This window comes from Schistocerca gregaria, chromosome 2, assembly GCF_023897955.1.
Source record: "Schistocerca gregaria isolate iqSchGreg1 chromosome 2, iqSchGreg1.2, whole genome shotgun sequence".
NCBI classification, from domain to species: Eukaryota; Metazoa; Arthropoda; class Insecta; order Orthoptera; family Acrididae; genus Schistocerca; species Schistocerca gregaria.
Window position 1 is genome coordinate 526,538,743 of NC_064921.1, and position 25,083 is coordinate 526,563,825.

At 38.6% G+C, this 25,083-nt stretch overlaps 1 protein-coding gene across 2 annotated transcripts in view; it reads left to right on the plus strand.

The window, feature by feature from the left end:
• LOC126330384 (4'-phosphopantetheine phosphatase) overlaps nucleotides 1–4,396 on the plus strand; it is a 156,530-nt gene extending 152,134 nt beyond the window's left edge. For both annotated transcript variants that reach the window (XM_049996354.1, XM_049996353.1), the window contains exon 15: nucleotides 3,665–4,396. In XM_049996354.1, coding sequence (XP_049852311.1) covers nucleotides 3,665–3,884 — 220 coding nt within the window. In that variant the 3' untranslated portion in view covers nucleotides 3,885–4,396. The remainder of the gene's footprint in view (nucleotides 1–3,664) is intronic.
• The last annotated feature ends 20,687 nt before the right edge of the window (nucleotides 4,397–25,083 follow it).

Genomic DNA, 25,083 nt, shown 5'->3' on the forward strand with positions numbered 1-25,083 from the left:
TGCAACCAGCAAGTTGTCTTTGGAGTGGTACAGACAACAATGAGATGTAGACTGCAGTTTCAACACTGGGTTAGGTAAGCTTGCTTTATTGCACTCGCACTCCACTGTCTGTTGTTTGCTACGTGTGAAACTAACTGATGCCCATTAATATGGAGAAAAGAAAGTGTTCTTTCTCAAAAACTGTGAAATAAGAGTTCCCTTTCTTGAAGAAACCATGTGTATGGAGGTAGAATGTATATTGTGTTGTTCAGTTTTTCTTCCATTGAACATAGAGGACATGCCAATATAATGCAGTACATAAAGGAAAAGTGGCTTCTGTTGGCAGTTTCTGTGAGAACTTCTAGCAACACAACTTCCTTTGTAAGTACGAAGAAACTACAAATGGAGGAAATAAATGCATTGCTGTGGGAGAAGGGCTGTATGTGTTCCAAACCGAAATTACACAGTGATTCATTCTGTTCAATGGACTGCACAACTCTTCTGATCAGAGATCTATTTGGGAAGAAATTCACATGTTCAAGGACAAAATGTGAGTCAATTTTAGTAAATGTTTTATCACTATATGCAATGCATGAAGTTACGTCAAAACTGTGTGTCTGTGATGATTGATGTATCAAATCACAAAAGCTTGAAGCTAGTTCTGATTCTAGCTAGATATTTTATTCCTACCAGAGGTGTTCAGTGCAAAATAATCTGTCTTCTGAACACTGGTGGAGAAACGGTAGAATTATTAGATAGTTAGATTCTAGATATTTTAAGAAAGCAAATTATAGTTGACAAAATTGTCGAATTTTGTGCAGTAGCTGTAGCACCAACTTTGGTGGTTACAAGAGAGCAGGAGCAAACAATGTTTATTCCAAACTAAACATTGTTCTCAAGATGAACATTCAAGGCATCGGTTGTGCAGCTCTTTCGGTACTTAGTGGAGGTCAAACAAGTGCAGACATTCTTCCTATTGACACAGAAACAACAGCGCATAAAATATTTCAATATTTTCACATTTACACTGTGTGTGTGTGTGTGTGTGTGTGTGTGTGTGTGTGTGTGTGTGTGTGTGTGTGTGTGTGTGTGTGTAGGAACTGAAATCATTCTGTGAATTTGTTGATACTGAATCCAAGCAGGTTCTAGGTAGTATTAAAACTGGATGGTTGTCATTGTTGCCAAGAATTACAGGCATTTTTGATATGTATGGACCTTTGAAATCTTATTTTATGTTCCAGGATAGGTACCTTACATTGCTGAAACAGTTTTTTTGAGAACCCACAGTCACTTCTTTGGCTTTGTTTCACACAAAGGCAATTGAAAATGTTTTGAAATTAAATCCAAATGTAGGAAAGAACCATAATTTCAACTACATAATCTAGTGAAGAGTTAGAGCTGCTTAAAGAAAAAAATCAGTAACAGGAAATTTAGTTAATTTCAAACTTCAGTTATTTCTTCAGTTTTAGTTAACTTGCAAAAGTATTTCACCCAGTCAAAATACAAGACAATTACTAATTTATTTTATGGCACTTTTGTGACTTATTTGGAAAAGTGGACTTCTCCATTTCAACCTCTGAAATCATTTCATTGGGCAACATTGAAAAATTCTGTTAACTGGGCTGAATTTTTAAATTGCCTGAAAATTCTTAAGAGAGTAGAGTCAGGTGCAACATTTCCAATAGAAGAAGATGCATTGTGTGATGGTATAGGATGCGTGTACAACATTGGATCCAAGAACTTTGATGAATGAGAAAAAGCAAATTTGGAAACGGATGAGAGATGGTGTGATGTATTCCATACACTTAAAAGTATAGCTACTTCATATATAAATGTACACGCACTTGTGAGTTTTGCTCTTGCTGTGCCAGGCGCAACTCTGTTGTGGAAAGGATGTTTTCAATTCTGAATTCCCTTTGGATTGATGAGAAAAATTGTTTTACCAGTGGAAGTATTGAATCAATTCTAATAGTTAAGACTCATTATCAAGACCTTACTTGCAAGGAGTTCTATAACATGCTATTAACCAATTCAAAGCTTTTGAAAGATACTAGAACTTCTTATAAGTAAAAGTTACTGGCAGTGTTCCTGATACAGTAGCCAAACATTTTACAGATTATTGATGTCTACCTCAGTGTTCATTGGTTAGAAATCATTCTTTCAATTTCTCAGTATTTTGAATTATAATCAGTTCTTGAAAAAACAATGAATTGCCTTATCTTTTTAAGGTATATGCCTTTTTGCGTGTATAAACTTCAGTTATTTATTTTAGTAAAGCGATGCAGTCATATATGTAGAATATTTTCTGTCTAGTGTCCCATTTGGTCCCTTTTGTTATTCCAGTTTTTCACAAATATCTCATTTTTTCACGTGCAATATCTGATCACTCTAAACTGACCAGCCAGTTGCTGATTATGCTGCCCAACTCAACATGATTCACTTTATATAGCATCACATTCCAAAAGCTGCTATTTTATTGTTGTCTGAATTGCTTATCATCCACGTTTCATTTCAGTACATGGCTACACTGCAAACAAATACCTTCATAAAAGTGTTTCTAACACTTAATTCTACGTCCAACATTAATAGATTCCTCTTTTGCAGAAATATTTTCCTTGGTATAGCCACCCTGATTGGACATTTTCACAACTTTGAACATCATCAGTTATTTGGCTGCCCAAATAACAAAATTCTACTACTACTTTTGGTGTTTCACCTTTGATTGAAGGGTGAACAAGAAAAGAGACTCAAATTTTATGTCTATCAGTGTGTTAACATTGATGTATGGAAACGAGACGTGGATGAATAAAACAAATTATCGAAACTAAACTACAATCACCTGGAATGAAACTCCCCCGATCAATGAAAGGATACTTCCTAAAAGACAAAAGACACAATGAAGAGATAAGGCTGTAATTAAATAAATGTTTATCAAATGATGGAATTTCCCAAAATGAGAAATTGGGAACACCACATTTTTTTGAATGGGCAATAGAATTCCAAAGTTTGCCCTTAGATATCATCCTACTGGAATAAGAGATGACATGTAAACTGAGATTAGAACAGGCTTTGTGTAATCCTGAAAGAGAAAGCAAGCGACAATTGTAGGCAACTCTACAGATACAATATTTGTGTTATTTCCCAGGAAGCAGATCAGATAAAAGGCTTTAGATACACATAGGAAGAGCTACCAGTTTAATTCATCTCAACCAGAAGCATCCAGACCTTGCTTCAAGAAATCAGAAACAGGTGTCACAATAGATAAACTAACATGAGGAAGAAATGCAAAAAAAAAAAAAGGACAGTTTTGCATAGATGGTTGTAAACTAATATTAATACCAACATTAAGCAACTATTGGTAATTATTGGCCATTTTATGTTTTCTCTTAGTATGCCACTTTCTCTGTGAATGTAATCCCTATTGGTAGGCAATACTTCTTGGTATTTGTGAGTGTGAAACAAACAAGTGTTGCTATAGTTAATTTGTATTGTCTTTCAGATAATAATTCCATTTATACATTTGTTAATTGGGCCCTGTTCTCGTCAAATGTGTGTTGTTTACATTGTATCAACTATGTGCAGCTGCAAGGATAATTAATGATTTGAAAACAAATTTTAATGTGTACTTGTTTCAAAAACTTCGCATTAGTTAATCATTGATTGACCTGTTTTTCTTCTTTTACAGCCGCCTCAATCAGCAGCTATCCAAAGCATTAGTAGATAATGGAGTGGATCTAATTGTCATTGAAGGAATGGGACGTTCTGTACACACCAACCTGGAAGCAAAATTCACTTGTGAATGCCTCAAACTTGCCGTAATCAAAAACCGGTGGTTGGCTGCTCGACTTGGAGGAGACATGTATTGTGTCATGTGTAAATATGAGCAACCTCACCAGAGAAGCTAACACATGTGGTTGTGTCAACCTATTTGCTACTTAGTTACTGGAGTTATACTTGGAATTTCACTACCATATTTATGGTATAATTTTCTCAGTATATATGGCCAACATGTGAACTACTTCGTATGTTAAATCGTCCACCCTTCCCTGGCGCAGCCCTAAGTCAAGAAAATAACATGGTGAAATGTGGGTTTACTGCTTATGTTCATTTTATTCTGATGTGCTGTATACAAAACGGAAACAAACATTGCCCTAATTTTTTTCTGGAGCTCTGAATTGTTATTGGTAAGGAGTAGGCAGTTTTAAAGAAATTATTAAAAAATAATTTGCTTCACACAAAATCAACTGTTAAACAATCTCCAGTATAACAGTTTTATGTAACAAAAATATGAAAGTGTTTGCTGTTATTAAAGATATCATAAGTATCTATTACTTGAAGCAGAGCTTGTATTTTCCAAATTTTGTACACAGAAATGTAAAAAAAGACATAATAAAAAGTTATATTTGTTTATATGGAATTTATCTAAACATATAGTTATGTTTTCATGAGCTGTCTGAATTATGTATTTATAAGGGATCTTTGGTGGTTATTTTGACACAAGCTCGTAAAAATTACATGCTTTAATATCACTTTTCAAATACTCACAGAAATCAGTTCCATATATGTTTTATAATTTAACTGAGAAAAACTGAAATCGAACAAGTTTGGGTTTCTCTTTGTCAGCATACTGAGTGGAAAATGGAATGACAGCGTGTCACTGGGTATGACTCTCTAAATGTAGTTATCCCACTGAACTACAGATAAACTTAACATGACTTGATTTAGAAATTCCCATATACAGCAGAAATCTGCACTTGTGAGCAGTTGAATTAGACATACTTACTAACCTTGTAGCGGTAACAATATCTTTTGACCTGATATATTGTGGCATGCACTCCACTACACAGAAAGTGTTGGGTGTATCATGATCTCTAATTATTCATTTGGTGCCCACAATTCTTGGAAATAGGGGGAGCTGGGTTCATGGCATGCATGTTTTGATTGAGAATTACAGAAGCACCCTTATTTCTATGGAGTGATGCTCAAACCATTCTGATACAATCTGAGAGCAATGGAGTGGTGCTTATCTTGCTTTCGGTACATGTCACCTACAGCTTGGTGTAGGCTAGACAAACCAATGCAAGTGATCACGAAGTAGCTTCTTTTACCATTTGCCAGTGAAAGATGAAGAGTGTCTCCACTCTAGCTTGAACAGTGCCCTGCGGACCAGCAGAATGCATCACCATATGTAATATTTGATCGTAAATTGCCATTGGCGTATACTGTGACTCACTGGATGAGGCAGTCTTTTTCCCACCCTTTCAGTATTTAATCACTACACTCTGTGATGAGGAGGCAGTACATAAGTGACATAGTGATTAAGAGGAGGAGGAGTTGCTGTTATTGTTCAACATTGAGTTGGGAAGTGATGTGCTGGACTGTGACCCTTTTTCACACTGTTAGTCCATTATAATCAACATCATCACATGGCATTTGACTCTGGGGACGGTGTTTTCCCATGAATCAAGTTGCTAATGGTACACCCTAACCACAAATGCACATGAAACGCCCAGTGTTTACACAACCACAGAGGTGGAATGTGCTGTGTGTAATGTGTCCACAATGTGGCAAATACCATGTGCATCAATATGCATCTTACACCTCAAACTTCCGACTGTCCTGCTGACAGCTCATGAAAATCTGGTACTCCTCAATCATTTGACACACTAGGCTGTCCTACTGGTAGTGGGGCAAGGAGAGTTCTGTGCCCAACAAAAGCACTTCTAGTTACTTTCCACATATATTCAAAGTACCAAAGTTGCCATGATCAAATCCATAGCAGTGGTGGTCTGAATGCAAATATCCTAGAGAATTATGACTTTTGTCTGGGTGTTCTGCTGAGCTTATGTTTTCATTTTATGCAAACATTTCCATGAACCAGCGGTTTTTTTCAGATGCTGCGAGTATTGCTGTTATGTGTACTTGTTGCCTGGACAGCAACTAGACTGAAATACTATTGGTCTTATACCACTATTCATACCAGAGTTTGACTCCCAATGCCCACTACACCCTTTGATATCCCATGAATCTCACATTCTCTCCACGGTTTTCAGCTCTGATGGAAGTGATGATTGGTGAGGTCTTAATAAATTGAGTGTCAGACCCCCAGCCTCGGTTAAAGTGAAACCTCTATCCATGTTTATTAGGTTTTCTGGCCCCTTAATTTTGACAGACTTGATTATGCTGTCCCAGAAACTTGGTTTCTGCACCACAATAATTGTCTCATTGTGTTTCATTTCATGATTATATTCAAAGTAGTAATTAGTGACATGACATAGAACTGAATCTATTTACAGTGATCAAGTGAATAGTTACCTGCTAAAGTTTATGTGAGAAGTGCTTACGTCCAGGTTGCAAGTGCTGTCACTTGTAATTATGAACTGCTGCATCTTGAAATAATATTCAGAGAAACCGTGCATTTACATTAATGTGGAGCCTTCACCATTGCAGTTGTGTGCTGGATTCCTAAAGTTTCGATAAATTCTCAACTTTTTTCTAAATAATACAAAGGACTGCTTCTGAGACATGCTTATGTGGCACCTTACGTTACAACTGATGTATATGAGGCAACACGTCATATACAATTAGTTCTCATACATTATATCAGTTATGTTTGACACTAATGTATGACAGTTCTGTATGAATCAGACAGCTAACAAAACACTATCTATCGTATGTGACATCAGAACATCTGTACCTGTTTACATGCACAAACAATAATAAAACTTCCAAAACAGTTTGCAATTTTAAACTACGTAACTAATAAGAATACTTTTAACTGTAATAACTATTGTTAGTCGGTTAGGTCAACAATGGGTAGCATCGCTTCACCAAAGTGATATGTTAGTATGTTACACTACATATACCCCTCTCCTCTTACACACACATGATGCTGCCATTGTAAGTATGAAATTCCATTTAAGTTATAAAACTGAAATAAGATAAACTTGCTCTTTTAATATTTTCAACTCTTAAACTATGTGAACTGGGAGCTATTCATTCATATCTTCACTAAGTGCTACCTTCACAATTCAACTTTGAATAAAATAAATACACCACAGCCCTAACTTGGCTTATCTATAATAAATTTGAACATTGTCTCAATTCATTTGTATGTGAGGTCTGATAAATCATTTACACTTCTGGCTTACTTTCTACTTTTACACTTAACAAAGAATTTCTCAGTTAGTTATTCTCAGTATCATCTCCCATCATGAATTTTACACTGCCCAACTTGGACTGGAAACTACCTACGTGTTGCAACATCTTTGGCACTCCTTTAGTATCCAGATAACAGTTTCTGCAGTAGAAACTATTGAAAATGGAAAGTAAAAAAAGGATAGACATGGTATTCTTGGAGGAGAAGAAAGAAATGAAAAGTAAAACTATGAATGTTAGAACCAAAGAAAGAAAGAGGACAGCACACAAAGACAGATACTCTTGTACAAACTCAGCAAATATTGTTAGTGTGATCCATTTCAAAGCATACAAATCATCACCAAATATTATCATCCAATAAATTAGATATACAAAACACTTATAAAACACTTATAAAACACTAATTTATATGTGCAAAATAGGCACCCCATATATGTGTACTTGCAAAATGTGCACCCATAATAATTTGTTGGCTGTACGCAAGCATTATTATTATGAATGTTCAGAAAAGATTTAGAATAGTAGTTTTTTGTACCTTATTTATTAATGAAGATCAGTCAATGTTCATGGGATTTCTCAATTCCCCATTAACAGTACACCGCTGTCACACCCTGAGAACTTCATTATTGTAATACAGAACCATTGTTGGAGGTAATACATACCGTTCTTGAACAGCTGCTTGCAATTCTTCGTTTTTGCTGAACCCCTTATCTCGTAGTGCATTCTTTGTTGTTGAATAAGTAAGATGGGGTGAGATCTGGTGAATATGATGGTTGTAGTACAGAGTGAACCCCGGTTATGTCTTTGCATTGCTGAATTGTGGTACTGAAGGAGCACTTCTTTCGACCACTTTTCTGGTCACCTTTACTGAACTCTGCATCTGAGTTTTGTAAGGGTATCGGTGCATCCTGCTGTTGACGCAGTCTCAATGTTCCCGGAGACCACGATTCTGACATATGACTAGGACTCACATTCTTGTGTGCAGATTCCTTTCTGCTAGAAAACTCACTGACCCAGTTATAAACAGTCTTTTGCGCAAAAATTTCTTGACCATACCCTGTAATTAAACTTTCTGAATATCTGAATATCCTCCCTCCCACAAAAACCATGTAGCCCATCTTTGTCCACAATAGTCACCTTTCATCTTGTCCATGGCTTTCTCTATTAGCAACAAACAAGTGCTGTCCTTGCACTACACATACTGGTCACAACTGCCATCTAGTCTGTGTAGTGTACCAGGATCAATTCATCATCTTATAAGAACATGTGTACATAGTTTGAGTGGTCTTTGTAAGATAACGGAATTGTAAATCATTTTTGAATGCCCTTTGTATATTTGATTGTATTTCTGAATAGACATCTTTTTCTTCAGCACAGCACAAACTTATTCATTATGTTACTGCCATTTAGCAAGAGGAGTTACAGTTTAAAGAAAAACTGTAACCTTTCGTAGCACTGCATATTATGCTCCCTCACTTATTATTATCTGCATTAAGAACAGCACTCAAAACACTTGCTTACTTATAACCATCATATTGACTGGAGAATTTTCATTTCAGGTAAGTTCCTCTATTCTGAAGCTTTCAAATCAAGTCTCAAAATCAACAGTATCCTATTTCCATAGAAAGTGTAATGCTGTTGCTAAACTTTGGGTGTTACTAAACTGAATCAACACCGTGGCAGCCATGTCTAAGGCAAGCATGTGGACACAGAAGCACCTGATATGTAATTCCACAAGCAAGCCTGTTTTACACCTTGAAGCAGCCAGATTGAGCTGCACAATCATGGTGACGTCACAGAAAGGCTCTGCAAGGATGGATCAGTATGTGGTATATTTCCACACCTTTCAAACAATGAGCTGTTGTTGTGCATGTGCTTAAAACAGCACTACGGCACAAAAAACTGCTATAAATACCATCTGATTCTAGCATACTTATGTGCAGCCCGGCAGCATCCTCCACAACATCAGGTCCAAATCTATTTCCCGCATGCTATGAGACAGCCAGCTCCATCACACTAGCTCGCAATTCTAAGTCCACCACCATGGACTTAGGCGACAATGGGGAGTGATCCCTCAGGGGCCACAGCAGCACTGAATTGCTGCCATTCCTCAACACCAGGGTGAACTCCTACGCCAGTAGCTATGGTCACCTGTGGGAATTCATTTTGGTTTTGTTTTGCTTTAGGGTGCAAAAAACAACTGGGGGTCATAAGTGTCCAAGTCAAAACTATAGAACATGAACACAGAGAACAGTTAAACGACTCTACGTCAGTCCCAATTGACAACTAAAAGCAGGCATCAGGAAAAAGGGCTAAAAAAGACACTATACAGAAACAGAGGTCCAAAACCAAAAATTAAATGGCCTCCACCATATTGCTTCAGCAGATAAAAAGTAAAATGTTAGTTGACAGCCCCTGATAAATCAGATGGCAAAACCAAGCGGGAATGTGAAGTGGTTAAAAAAAAGAGCATTCCATCAGGAAGTGGCAGACAGTTAAAACTTGGGCACAATGTGTACAAAATAGTGAGGTAGTGCCATTTAGCAAATGGCGATGGCTACAAAGGCAGAGCCCAATACGCAGCCAAGTTAAAGTAATCTACTCCCAGCAGGAGGGCTGAGAGGAGGTCGTTCAAGTCGCTGGGAGAGGCTTAATAAGCCAAAGCTTATTCCCGTGAAGGGAGGACCATTGGCAATGCCAAAGAGATACCACTTCCTGACAGACGTCAACACAGAGATCATTGGAGGGAATATAGGTACTCATGGGCTGAGGTACGAGGACTGCAGCCTTGGCAGCAGCCTCGTTTCCTGGCAAACAGACATGACCAGGTACCCGCTGAAACATCCCACGGTCTCCATCAAGAGTGAGCAAGTGACAGTTTTCCTGGACCCACTGCACTAAGAGATGGGCAATGTACAGCACACAAAGACTTTGAAGGGCACTGAATGAGTCTGAGCAGAGGACACAATTGAAAAGGCTGTGTTGCCGGATGTGCTCCATGGCCTGATACAAGGCAAAGAGCTTCGCTGTAAATACTGAGGAGTGTGTTGTAAGACGATGCCAAAAGACATGGGTGCCAATGACGAATGCACACCCGAACCCACATTCAGTACAAGAGCCATCAGTGTACAGAATGATACTATTCCGAAGTTCCATGAGAAGGTCGTGAAACTGAAGGTGATAGACCGAAGCTGGAGTAGTGTCCTTAGGAAGCAAATGAAGGCCAAGGCTAACATGGGCTACTTCACAAGGCCAAGGTGGTGAAGGGTTCCACACCCACCGGGAAAGTTTCAGGTAGTCTGAAGCTAAGCCACTGTAGCAAGTGCCGAAAGTGGACTCCAGGAGGTAACAGAAAAGAGGGATGAGCCCCATACTGATGAAGCATAGGAGGGTTGGCCATGCATGGCAGACAAACAATGTGCATACCTGTTGAGTAGAAAGTCATGGCGGTAGGACAGTGATAGTTCAGCAGCTTCAGCATACAGACTCTTATTCGGGCACGAGCCCCAGGAATTTCTTGGTTTCAGCAAACAGAAGGGCAACAGGCACAAGATGTAGAGATGGCGGGAGAAACCATTTGCATTGCCAGAAAACAGGTGGCAAAATTGTGAACAAAAAGGGAGCCGGAAATGAGGACGACGCTCAGGACGGAACCGTGAGGCACACCATTTTCCTGGATAAAGGTGTCCAACAAGGCAGAACCCACATGCACCTTGAAAACTCGGTCTTGTAAAAACGCCTGAAGGAAACAGGGCAGGTGGCCACGGAAGCCCCACATGTAAAGAGTATGGTGGATACCAGTTCTCCAGCAGGTGTCGTAGGCCTTACCCAAATCGAAAAACACAGCCACAGTCTGGGAATTCCACAGAAAACCAGTCATGAAATGGGTGGACACAGTAACAAGATGGTCAATACAGAACACTGTATTCGAAATCCACTCTGTGCATTCATCAAGTAAATTGCGAGACTCTAGCCACCACACCAGCCGAAGAATGCGACAACACTTTGCACACACCTGTTTATAATGAATGCAGTTCACCATCATAGGGTGGTGGTTAAAAATGCGGAGAGCGTGTCTCCATGCATGCATTGCGTTGCAGCATGCCTCAGTCCACCAAGGGACTGGGACACGATGTGGTAAAGAGGAAGTGTGGGGAATGGAATGTTCTGCAGCAGCAAGGATAACGTTTGTGAGATATTCTAACTGGTCATCACAACTGGGGAAATCTTGTTCTTCGAAGGTTCAGGAGTGCACGGGGAGGAAGAAGAAAAAAGGGGATCCACAAATGATGAAGCGGAGGAATGAGAGGAGACGGGAAACAAAGAAAGAAAAAGGGAGTGAAAAACAAAGGTGAGACTGTTCGTACGTCAGCGACAGAATGCAGAACATTCCCAATAATACTCCGACATGTTCTCCAAGGGAGGGGAAAAAGACTAGCAAGAGGATAGACATGCAGCACGGAAGGGGAAAAAATGCTGCAAAAGCTGGGTTCCCATGGTAGCTAAGCACAAACCCGCCAGAGAGTGGTGAGCCCACTGGGGAGAAGGGGGATGGGGGAGGAATTCAGTGGATGTATTCATTACAGGCACTGCTTACTTGGGGCTGCATAGTGCTAACTTGGGCACACACTGCCGAGTAAGGTAAACAGTGTCAGCAAAGCAGGACGCGGACATCAGTTGACCTTCACACCACTGTGGCTTTCTGACATCATCGGCATCACCTGTGGACCATGTGCTTGCAGAGGGCATATGTATCCAGGGTCAGCACAGCACTCCAAAGTTGTAATCTGAACTGAATAAAACATATTGTATCTTGCAGCGGAGTTTACCTAGCCAACCCCTGGCCAGCTCTTCCACCTACACAACCCGCCACTCCACCACCTGTGCACTGTGGCGGCCCCATTCAGTTCTGCTGGGTTGCTATGAAACCATCAATTACAGAAGACTACTTCCTAACAACTATCACACCCTTCTGCGTACCACTATCGCCCCCCCCCCCCCTCCCACCGTTTCTTTCTTCCCATATTTTGGGTTAGCTTATTCCTACTTTGTTAAGGATCCGTACATGATTTTTGAGATTCCTTATATTCTGTCTCCTCAGTATAATTCTGTGTGTTCCACTCAGTGTGACCCAAGTCCAGTTTTTCTTATTACTGGCACATTGTGCTGCTTAATTCCACATAGGATTCCAACTGAATTTTATCACATCTTTTCAAATTCTGTATAATTGTAGCTTTCAGCCTTCCTTCTGTTCCCCTCTTTGACATAACAATACTACCACCCAGCATTCACGTAGTCAGATCTGGATTAAAAATAAAGCACTGAGTAATGTACAAACTCTCTGTTTTGTACTAACATTACTTACCCGTATCTTACAACCCCTTCATTCAAATACTCCTAAATGTAAGCATTCTACCAACTGTTTATGCTCAGATTAATTATAAGAGCTTATATGTAAACAGTCGTTTTACAGTGACTCTGGTCACAATGAAATATATTTTGTGGCATCTCAAGAAAACATTCTTCACTGTGTAGGAAGCAAATGGAACAGTAAAATTGTAACATTGTTATTTAGCACTTGAGTCTTCAAATTTATCATTGTCGACTTAACCCCAAAGACTGGTATAATGCAGCTCTTTATGCTAGTCTATACTGTGAAGATCTTATCATTTTTGCATAAATTCTGCTCCCAACAGAACTGGATCTGTTTGCAGCGATTGAGTGAAGGGTTACCCACTGTAGTTTGTGTGAGAAATGTGTATGTCCAAATTGTGAGCACTGTTACTTAAATTATGAACTGCTGCATCTTGAAATGATGTTCAGACAAACTATATAGTTAGCATTAATGTAGAGTTCTTCACTATTGCACTTGTGTGGAAAGACGGTTATGGGGTCTTTCCATTACAATTTGTGTATATAATGAAAGACTTCATATACCATTAGTGACCATACATTCGATATGATGTTACATCAATCATGTTTGGCATTAATGACTCACAATTCTGTACAAATCTGACAGTAACAAACATCATGTATTCCTTGACATTGGCACAAATGTCATAACATCCTAACAGATTGTGATTTTAAACTAGATAACTAATAAAAATAATTTTAACTGTTGTGACCATCATTCGTCGGTTACATAGAAGTCAGGTAATATAACTTTACTGTAATACAGTAATACAAAACATGCTGCCCTTCTTTGAACTTTATCGATGTACTCTGTTAATCCTATTTGGTAAGGATCACAACAGTGCATCAGTACTCCAAAAGAGGTCAGACAGACATAGTGTAGGCTGTTTCTTTAGTAGACCTGTTGCATCTTAGCCTAATTGGTACACAGTCTGGGCCTGAAGACTTGCTTTTATTAAGTGATTTAATTTGCTTCACTACTCTGAGGATATCTACTTTTCAGTTACTCATGTTGACAGATGTTCCCTGATTTCAGTTTTGAAATACTTTCTTTGTATTCTTTGGTGAGGGAATTTTGGAAGACTATGTTTAGCACTGTCATCAATAGCATTTCTATTGCTATTGTGCACAGAAGGCACTGGTTATGTCTCGCTGCTAGCATATTTTATATGTGAGCAGAATTTCTTTGGATTTTCTGCCAGGTTTTGAGAATAAGTTTCATTGTGAAAACCATTATAAGTAATTCGCATTGAAGTTTGCAATAAATTGTGAGCTTTTGTAAAAGACCACCAATCTTGGAGCTTTTGTGTTTGTTTAAATTTAGCATGCTTTTTTCATTGTTTCTGCAACAGTCTTTTGAGCTGTTGTGTGTGGCCTGGGAATCAGCTCTGACTTTTGTTAATTTATTTGGTACAGATCTCTCAACTGCTGTCAATACTATTTCTTTGAATTCACACCCAATCTGGTTTACACTTACATTGTTAATTTGGAAGGTGTGGAGATTGTTTCTCTGCTTTTCTGAATAAATATATTTTTCATTTATTTTTGGTGGATTTGAGAGTTACAGTATTCAGTCTTGCTACGACAACCCTGTGTTCACTAATTCCTGTATGCATTTGTTGCTAAGAGGTAACATGTGTTTTCACAACTATTTACTATCTAAGTGTACTCATGAAGTAATTGCTCAAAATAATTTTCAGAGAATGCGTTTAGCAAAATTTCGGGTGATGTTTTATGCGGACCTCCAGACTTAAACATGTATTTTTGCCAATGTTTCAACGGTAAACTGAAGTCACCACCAACCATAATTGTATGAGTTGCATAAATGTTTGAAATTAGATTCAAGTTTTCTCTGAACTTTTCAGCAACTGTATCATCTGAGTTTGGAGGTCAGTAAAAGGATCCAATTATTATTTTATTCCGGTTGCCCAGAATGACCTCTACCCATACTAACTCACATAAACTATCTACTTCAACTTCACTACAAGATAAACTACTTCTAACAGCAACAAACACGCTACAGTCAACTGTATTTACCCTATCTTTTCTGAACACTGTTACATACTTCACAAAAATTTTGGATGAAGTTATTGCTGGCTTTAGCCAGCTTTCAGTTCCTATAACGTTTTTAGCATCCGTGCTTTCTATTAGCACTTGGAGCTCTGATACTTTCCCAAGAGGGAACTGTTATAGTGACAGTTCTTAGATCTATGTTCTTCCTGTGTTCAACCTGCACCGTTTGAGATGAAGCCCTTTCTGTGTTTCCCTGAGCCCCTCTAATCTAAAAAACTGCTCTCGTAGCTGCTTCCTTTGAGTGATCGACTCCTGACCTATTTAGCGGATTCCAAAACCTCACTACCCAATGGTGCAAGTCAAGGAATCTGCAGCCTATGTGGTCATATAATCAGACCCTCCACTTGGTTCCATACCAGAGGTCTGAAATTGGTCGTGTCAACTATGCTGTAATTGGGAAGCTCTGCTTTCATCTCGCAAGCATGACTAGGAACCTTTACCATTTCAGATATCTGCTCCAAACCATAGAGAACCTTTTCCGATCCAAAATAGCACACATCATTTGTAGTGAAGTGAGCAACACCTGCAATTTGCTGCACCCCGTGCTCATCATGGCATCCAGAAGCACCCGTTTCACGTCTGGAATGACTCCACCTGGTATGCACATAGAGTACACAGTGGCTTTCTTCCCCTACTTAGTAGCCATGTCCCTAAGAGGTCCCATAATGCATTTGACATTGGAGCTCCCAGCTACGAATAATCCCACCCTCTGTGACTGCCCAGATCTTGCAGGCTGACAGGTTTCCTCTGAAACAGAACAAGCAACTGCATCCAGTAGATGCCTGGAAACTGTTTGTTGGCCTAATTGGGGAGGCTTTATGCTCGGTCCCCTGGGACATCCTGCCAGACCCTAAGGAAACCTCTCACTCGACACAGGTGCGGGTCAACCTCAATGTCAGTAGAAATTGGGCTGGTCCCCAGTGCAGACCGATCGGTGGAATTGTGGGTCATGCTGGATGTCTACTGGATCCCCGTGGACAGTCTACAACAGTGACGCCTATCCACTGTCCCTCAAGCTGTGTAACCGAAGCCACCATAGCCTGGAGCTGAGAATGAAGCGTCTCCAACACAGCTTGCATCTGCACACAGCAATCAAAATCCCTGTCCATACTAAAGACAATGGAAAACTACAGTACACAGACAAACAAATGACTATCAATGCATTCTGCGAAACTCTGTCTACTGTAGACACTGATGAAAATGCAATAACTTTCAAAGCACGCAGGTGAGACTAGATAATACACGTCTGATTAGGAACTTGTACAATGTCACAAAATCTATTACTTTCCAACACAAACAAAATGCGAGAACTCTGTCTAATAAGTATTGAATTTACACACAGAAATTTAAAAACTAAACTACCAAAGCACACAGATGAAACTATATAATTCGCTCCTGGTTAGCAACTCGTAAAATGTTACATAATCAGTTACAGGGTTGCCGCAAGTGTCCCTAAGTAAAATTCTCTGATATTTCCCTGATTTACAGACAAGTTTTAGCATTTTTCCCTGACAAATTCTGAGATCTCAAGGGCAAGAAAAGTCATAAGTTGACAAAAAAATTTAAGGACTTCTGTATTTCTCCCCTGTGTGAGTAAAAATCTTAAGTACTAACATCACATCTTTTGTAATGAACTGTTTTTAAATTGAGAAAGCAAGCAAAATGGTATATGTGTGTTCATTAAGACCACTGTTGTTATTTTATTTCAAAAAACACAAAACACATTTGGTGATTAAAATACACATCCCTTAAAATACTTTCACTGATTTCAGAAATAACCTTAGAAAAAGTAGTCCTTTTGAAAGAAGTGTTTAAGGTGGGGAAGAGTTGTGTAAATAAACACTACAGGTGACTGCCAATAAAATGTTGGTTCTGGCATGTTTGTTACAGTCAGTTATTACTAACTGTTTAGGTCTATTATTTTACAGGTATTGTGTGATTTTCCTTTCGAGATATATATGAGCATATAGCATAGAAACCACCAGCGACTGCCCCAATTTTCTTCTCCTTACCATCCATACTTTCTAATATATAAACTACTTTCAAGGTGCCAAATGTGCTAAAATAAATAAAATGTATATAAAACACCACACTGTACACTGTACTTGTGGTGAGACAGTCACAATTCCTGAAATAAATCACCCATGGTTTCTGGCCTGCTGAGGAGCACCGCAGTCCTCAGTCCATGGATAAACCATGAAAATCCGCTGCATTATGCCACACACAAACAGGCTCAGACTGCAGGTAGATAGGTGAGACTAGATCGGTAAGACTAGGTCCAACAGGAAGGGCTTGCACATTAGTGGGAAACAGTGGGCTTCAGATCGGCAGGCCCAGTCAATTAGAGATACCTGCAGAAATGGCCTGCGGTTTTGGCATGTCATGGAAGTGGATGCATTTGGCCAGCTATTCACGTGTCACAGACAGCATGTTGATGAAATGAGACTGCAGTGATCAATCTGTGCAATAGATAACTTGTTCAAATACTCTAAGAATCAGTAATAATGAGGATAGGTAGCAACATGCTATGAAGATGATTGCTGAGCCACAGACAGGCATGAAGAAAAGACAATCACATTCTCACAACTAAATTTTCAGCCATAGCTTTTGTCAGAAAATCACACACACACACACACACACACACACACAAATCACTTGGACACAACTCATGCTGACATGACTGTCATCTCAGACTGCTGTGTCTACAGGCTCTGAGAATCAGATCCAAACCACTACTTGTGCCTCTCATCAGCAGCTGCTAGGCTAGCGGCAAGAAGTGGCGGCAGCTTCCCTGACATGTTTAAAATTCCCTGATTTCCAAAACTTTTGGTAACTCTGAGTTACTTCACTGTTGCTCAGCCAATAGTTGCTTCCTATCCTAACGGCCTTGAGCAACCAAACAGTTCATTGACGCTTGTCGTGTGGACGAACACCGTCCTGCTGAAAACTAGCACCACTACTAGAGGTAACACATGAAGATGCAGGATGTCTGTGATGTCTTGCTGGAATCTCAAGAATTCTGTCAATCACTACCATCTGTGACCTGAAGTCATACCCATAGCTCACCACCCCATGATGACAAGAATAACACAACTGTGCTGCTCCAAAACATTAGAAGAATGGGACCTCTCACCAGGTCGCTACCATACTCCCTGACGATGGTCATTTGGGGCAGTGCAGAATTGTGATTCATTACTGAACACAGTGCACCACCAGTAATCAGGTGTCCATGCTTTCCGGTCATGGCATCACACCAAACAGCTGTTTGTGTTGTGGTATTAAAGGCAGATGCATGTAATGGTAGTTCCCCACTCCAGCTGCTTCTAGTCTCCAACCAATGGCGCAATGTGACACAGCATGTTGCAGGGAGCCCATTACATGTTCTTAGATGGTAAACACAGTTGTGAAGGGGTTACGATGTGCTTCGTGCACAATGCTGCAATTCTCACTTTTGGTAGTCAGACGTGGTCCACCAGAACCATCATGACAAGTCTGCCTGCCCTCACTTTCCCGTGCACTCCAATGTCGGGCCACTGTCACATCCAAATGCTACGTAGATTTGGAAATTTCATGATTCAACCAGCTGCCCAAATAAAGAAACACAATGAGTCTCCTTTCAAATGCTGTCAGGTGCTGGTTATGTTATTCTCACATGTGCATACGGCATCTCCATGTCCTTCACAGTGATCACTGAACATCTGATGATCTACACACCCCTTACATACCCTCTTAGGTTGGATAATTACACTCAGCACTAACGCACTATGGTGGCTGTTCTTGCCACAGAGCATTTATATATCCACAAGTGGCATGTATGAAGTTACATTGACATCCAACCATGTCTTCTGGGTGCTCAACTCTTTTATCAGGCAGTGTATATCTGCCCTAAAATAATGTTATATGATCAATTTGTCTTGTATCAAGAATTATGATCCTTGCCATTTCATGTTTCAACACAGGCACCAACATTAGCAGCATACCATGATACTCTGGATGTAATATTTCTGACAGACTGTTGCAAAATAGTGTTTGGTACATTTGCACACTCCCCACTCATCATCATTGCTTCAAAAGCATCCAAAAAACACTGTTTTCAAGCATACACTTTCTCTTCCAAAAACCTTCAAATTAATTTAATGGGATCACGTTTGGACTCCTTGGTGGCCACTTAACATTTGTGCAACATCCAACAATGCTGCCTTAAAAAGTATTCTCAAGCCACTCTCATAAAATCAGTGAAAAGTGATGTTCACCATCCTGCATGACGTGCACATTGTCCACATCATCTCAGTTTGTAACAACGAAATGAATGAAAGTGTGTAGCATGTGCACATACCTCACTGCAGTGGTTCCCAACAGGTGGTCCGCGGACCCCTAGGGGTCCGCGAGCTATGCCAGAGGGGTCCGCAAGATGTTATTAGAATAAAAAATATACTAAATATATTTTGTATGATAACAGAGTCTTTGTTTTGGCTGCTTCCTGCTTGAGCACAGCTTTAGCGAACACTAACTTCTGCGTCTAGCGTCTACCTAGAGCCAAGTGACACTAGCACACTCTAGCACAAAACTAGAATTAGATAGAGGCAGATAGTTAATAACAATGATGGCTAAATTGAAAAAGTTTTAATCTAAATATTTTTTCAATAATGAATATGTCAATGTTTTTTGTAAATACCAAAAATACAAAACCTATAATAAGACTCGTAATTTGGCTTTTTTAGGTACTTCATACAGTGATATGGCGAGGTACCAATCATGCTCGATGAGGGGGTCCTCGAGAAAATTTTGTTGGGAACCCCTGCCTTACTGCATTCATTGTTTCATGAAGAAAGTGCAGACCACTTACAGAATCACCATGAATGCCACACGACACTATCAGTGATAGAAGTATCACTTTTAATTAAAGCTTAATATTTGTTGTTGCGAACCCATGTGGAACATGGCATCATTTCACCATCTTCATTATCCACTTCATCAAACCACATGATAAACTGGATTCCCTGTAATATTGTCTCATGGAATTATTGGAAGTTAGTGTGAAAGTCTCTTTAATGATAACTACCTTTGGGGCTAACAAACATGTGTGCAGTCTCTCTGTTTCCACATCCAGAATCATGTTTCCCCCTTCTCCTGTCTCCATCAGCTCAGTACAAATAAAAATACTGGGCTCTCCTCTTAAAACGACCTTTATTGGTTGCCAGAAAGTTATTAAAAATGCATATTTCTGCATAGAGGATGCCCTCTTTGTCCAAAGAACATAAGTTACTCCTGTGTCATACTGAATCTACGAACTGAGTTGCTGATTTGAGAAATATATGTCTTATTTATGCTAATTTCATTAAGGAATAAAATATATTGGGAAGCAGTAATTAGTATGTATCACACACATATTTTACCAATGTACTATTTAATTTTGAAACTATCTGCTCCTCTCGTCTCTGACTCTATCTCCTCTTTCACTATACGCTAATTAAAATTGTTTTGTGATTGACAGATTGCAGTGGCAGTAGGAATGTTGACGGTGTGCAGCCAACCATGCTTCATTTGGCGCTGCACGTACCTCAAACAGGCATCAGAGTAGACATGTGGCAGTTAAGAAAGAACTGTGATTGGATTATGGCTGGCGCATACCATTCAATTAGCTGACATATCAATCTCAAAGTAATTTTAAATGGAGTGTATAAATACTATATGAATCTTTTTTTTAAGGGGAGTACATTTTTCAGCAAATACTAAAAAGTGTGTCACAATTAAAGTACAAAATATATATGCATTTTTTGTTTGTTTTATGTGACTAGTAAGTCAAAATTTGAGATTATATCAACAGATCTCCACCTTAAGTAATTGTTCTATGTTTTATTGAACTGTAAGCTTTAAAGATTTATACCCTTTTAAAAAAATACAACATAAACAAATAATGTCATAGTTAAAGGAAATGTCCTTTGTTTTTTGAACTTCATATGATGAAATTTTAAAGGCATACAAAGTATTATTAAGTGCTATAGTTTATGTTTCAAATCACAATAATCAGTAATCTAGCACCAATACTGTTATCAACTATATTAAATATTTACATTGTTGTTCTTCTTTGGTTAAGAAATTATTTCTGTGTAGAAATCCTTCCGCTGTAGAAGAATGTAAGTTTTGGTTCACATCAGATCTCAATCTTTACTTTTTTATTTGGAATGTTTCTAGACGGGTATAGTGGTGGTGGTGCAGGTGTCATTTGAACTAAGACCTATGAGAAAGGTATTGTAAACTAGACCATTTATTGTCGAATACCCCTGTGATGCAACCTTTTCCTTCACGGGAATAGACAAAGTGATAAAAATTATTGATTGAAAAATGAATTCTTTCACTTCTGGGTTTTCTTTTTCTCTTTTCAGCAATAGCATACATTTTGTAGGGAAAAATCATTGTATTTTCTTAATCGATCTGTGTCCATGAACAAGAGAAGACAGTGAAAAAGTGGCTGATTATTATTTTGGCCGGCACGGTTATCAAAAATATAAATGGATCATTTTTTTATATTGAGGTATTTGTTTAATAAAATCTGATAAAAAATAACGCACCTCATCCAGGAACTTTCTGCCATTTCTGTGGTAAACGTTCAAAGTACTCTTCTTCTCTTTAATGTTATGGATGCAGAATATACTAACAGTAAGCTGTCTTAAATAGAAATGGTCCCGAAGAGGAATCTTTGGTAATATATTCTGCATGTAGTCAATTGTGATGGACATAAAATGCTTTTATTTCTGCCCCTCTCCAGACAATTCATGCTTCAGTGCTGAATAAAACTTTCAACTCCTGTGTTTTTTTTATTAATGGTTCAGCTGTATCTATTCTATTAGTGACCTTCATCAAGATGGGCAGATTTAACCTCATTTTCTTCATAGGTGCACCACACTTCGACCTGTGGCCTACCAACTGTATCCAAAACCCTTATTAAAATTATTCTAGTATGTATAGTATGAAACTGTTCTAAATTGGGATATTTAGCTCTGAAGAGTTTCCACATTAATTTTATTGAAAGCTAAATGACTGAGTAGTTCATTTTTCGTTAGACTAATCCAGTTCACAAATAGGAAAGGTAAAATCTGATTATGAATTTCAGATGGAAGAGATCTACTAACACTTCTACCTCCTATCTTTTGGAGTTAATCCAACAATTTTTAGATCTCTGATTCTTCTGACTTGTTTTTCACTGACAGAAAAAAATTGAAAGAAATCATTCCACGAACACCTTCTTTCAATCAGTTCCTACAAGCATGTGGTAAGAGAAAGTAGCACTTTTCACTACTTTGAGATTAATCTCTGGTCTTCCCTGTTTAACTTCACCTACATCAGTTAAGCCTCATAGATACAAATCTAATACAAATGGCATTCTTATTTGGAAACATAACTAAACAGCTGTTTTCTACCAGATCCACCAATATAGCTAAGAAAGAAAGAAAGGGGGGGAAAAAAGATTACTTATCGCAGCTGCTGCAGAAACACAAATAATGCACACTAGTTCTATGGGAGAGGGAGACCATTTTAAACAACTCTGGCTAGCACTCAGTAATATCTATACGAGTTGGTTTGGCAATAAAGTATGGCTAAATGAATAAAAAGAAAAATGGAATGAAATTATGGAAGAAAGATAGCTTCTCTGCAAGAAAATTCAGGTCTTTTAGCCTCAACAATCTTGCCCATGAGGTTAACATATCTCTCACCACTGAGTTGGGCTGATTTTACTTTGTTTACTGTATTTAATGAATGCTATCTACATGTTTTGTTTTCAGTGATTTGCCCAGGTAATCACTAATACACACACTATCAACTCAATAGTTTTTCATTTGATGCAATAAAGAAAAGCCAACATATCACAGGTTAGAAAATCAGCAGTAAAGTGAATATGTATGTTTAGAGACAACTGCAGTCACTGGCCTCTGTTTCTCACTTATTGTGAGGCATTATAAATGCCTTTTAGAACTAACCGAATGATGTGTTACGCCTTTTTTATTTATTTATTTATTTTAATTCTATCTTATGCCTAACCATTTCCCTTTTCTAATTCTCTAAACTGCCTAAACAATTAAGGGATCCAACCATCAAAGCCCTGGCCCCTAGAACAGCAAATTTGTTTTTTTCTGATAACATTTTCCTTAGTAGTTCCTGCCCAGAGACTTGAATGAGGCAATATTTCATTCATGTGGATACCACCATCACTAAATCATACAACAGAACTGCATGTCCATAGGAAATTTAATGCCTGTACTTTCCCCTCACTTTCACCTCTGTTGCAGTATCAACATTGGTTAATGTTGCAATGCCAGATCAGTCAATTGTCCAGTATGTTGACTTGGTGACTACTGAAGAGGCTGTATTGTCATTGAAGAAGCAATGCTATGTAACTGCCCCCAATGCTATGTAACTGCCCCCTCTTTTTTTATCGTTGCATTTGCTGTTACCATTAGAGTGAAGATGGTTTTCATTTATTACCAAGAAAATTAAGAATTTCTCATTTATTACAAAGGAAATGAAGCTGAAACAATGAATTGTTTTATGCTGAAAAATTAGTGCTAGCATCTACCAGTTAGTGCAACAAATCACTGTCATATCCAGTGGCCGTTTTGACAGCAGAATATTTTTTACCTTTCTTAGATATATCCAGCAAAGTTTCTAGATTTAAAATATTTAGTAATCATTTTAAGAAGATTAGGGGCAAAGCTGAAGTTTGTATATAACTATTGATGTCAGTACCAATAATCACAATAATAATAATAATCACACCAACAATCTTTTTTGTCATTGGATGGACCAGGAAGAGCACTCAATGCAGCATGTCTTTCAACAAGACAAAAAAAACAGATGTGAAAGTAAGTCTGTGGATCACTCAATAGTCTATCGGAGGTTTCCAATGCCAGACGGCTGCAGTGAAACACATGAAGGCCTGCAGAGGACTGATTGGTGTAGGGTATGATAGTTGACCTTGAACATACGTAAATGTAATGTACTGCACATAAATAGGCAAAGAGATTCAGTACTGTTCACTTACACTGTTGGTGGTAAAGCATGGGAAACAGTAACAAGGGGACCAGTAACAATAATTAAATATATAGGAGTAACAACCCAGAATGTGTGATATGACAGCATAATAATAGTTGTAGAAAATACAGTTTACAGTCTGAGCGTCATGGGATGACTCCTTAAAAAATGTAATAATTTCCCTATGAAAGAAGTGGCTTACAAAATACTTGCTCACCTATCTGGGACCCTACCAGGTTGGATTTTGGGATGACTGAATAAATGATGCGTGTGAGAGCATTACAGAAACGTTCAATGAAGTCCATTTCCAGACATTTCAAGGGAGGTAGTGTGGATCATGGAGAGGGTCTTTTTTGTTTTACTTACAAGAAAATATGTTTCAGAAGTTGAGTTACATATCACATCCTCTCACATACAGATTGCAAATGACCACTTTGAGAAAACAGAGCGTATCTGGAGGCTTACTGAAAGTCATTCATTCCGCACTTCTTGCAGAATATAGGTGTAGATAAAGTGAGTGAGACAATCGTCTACTGAATTTTCTTCTGTGCAGATGACAACTATTTACTCCTGTTCTTTCCTCTGGTCCACTCTACATTTACTGGAGAACCTATGATTGAGACTTCTGAACTATTTGACAGAAATCATTGAAGCTCAGTATAACTGTTATGGGGTCAACGGAAGTGTCCAATTCCACCCGTCTGCTTTGACCCATGACGTAAGGGTGTTGGAGTGTGACGTCATTACGAGTTTACAAGTTAATTGTCTTTGTAGATGTCATCTTTTTGTGTTTTTTGTATATTTATTGTGTACTGAATATGTTTTAATTTACTTAGGGATGTTTGACTTTTGAATTTTTGAGGTGTTGTTTTGGTTTTGTTTCTCTTAGTTGTAGGTGGTGGTTTTTCCATATCAATAGTTACGGTTGGCCTATACAGGTCAAGGGAAATGACTGATTCCAATTTTCGTAGCTTTCTATGTAGGTGTCGGCGTTTTGGTACAGTCAGCTGTGGTCAAGGAAAATGTCTGATTAAAATTTTCGTAGTTTTTGCTGTAGGCGTTAGTGTTTTGGTATCGTCAGCTGCAGTTGATCTATATAGGTCAATTGAAATGTCTGATTCCTGTAGATTTTGTAATTTTTTTTTTTTTTGTTCATCATATTCCTGTTTTGGTATTGTGGCACGTCTTTCTTTTACTGTAATATTTAACTTGTCCCGTCCCTAAAACCCCCAATTTCCCGCGGCTGCCCCATTAGTTTAGTTGTATTTTTGGAGGGAGATGTACGTATTTTCGTGTTTGTTGCCGTGTGTATGTAGTGACATCATAGGCGCCATATTGGAGATGCTTAGAATAGCTATCTCCGCCATATTGATGACGTCATGGGTCAAAACAGACAGGTGGAATCAGACACTTTGGTAATCCCCTGTTATG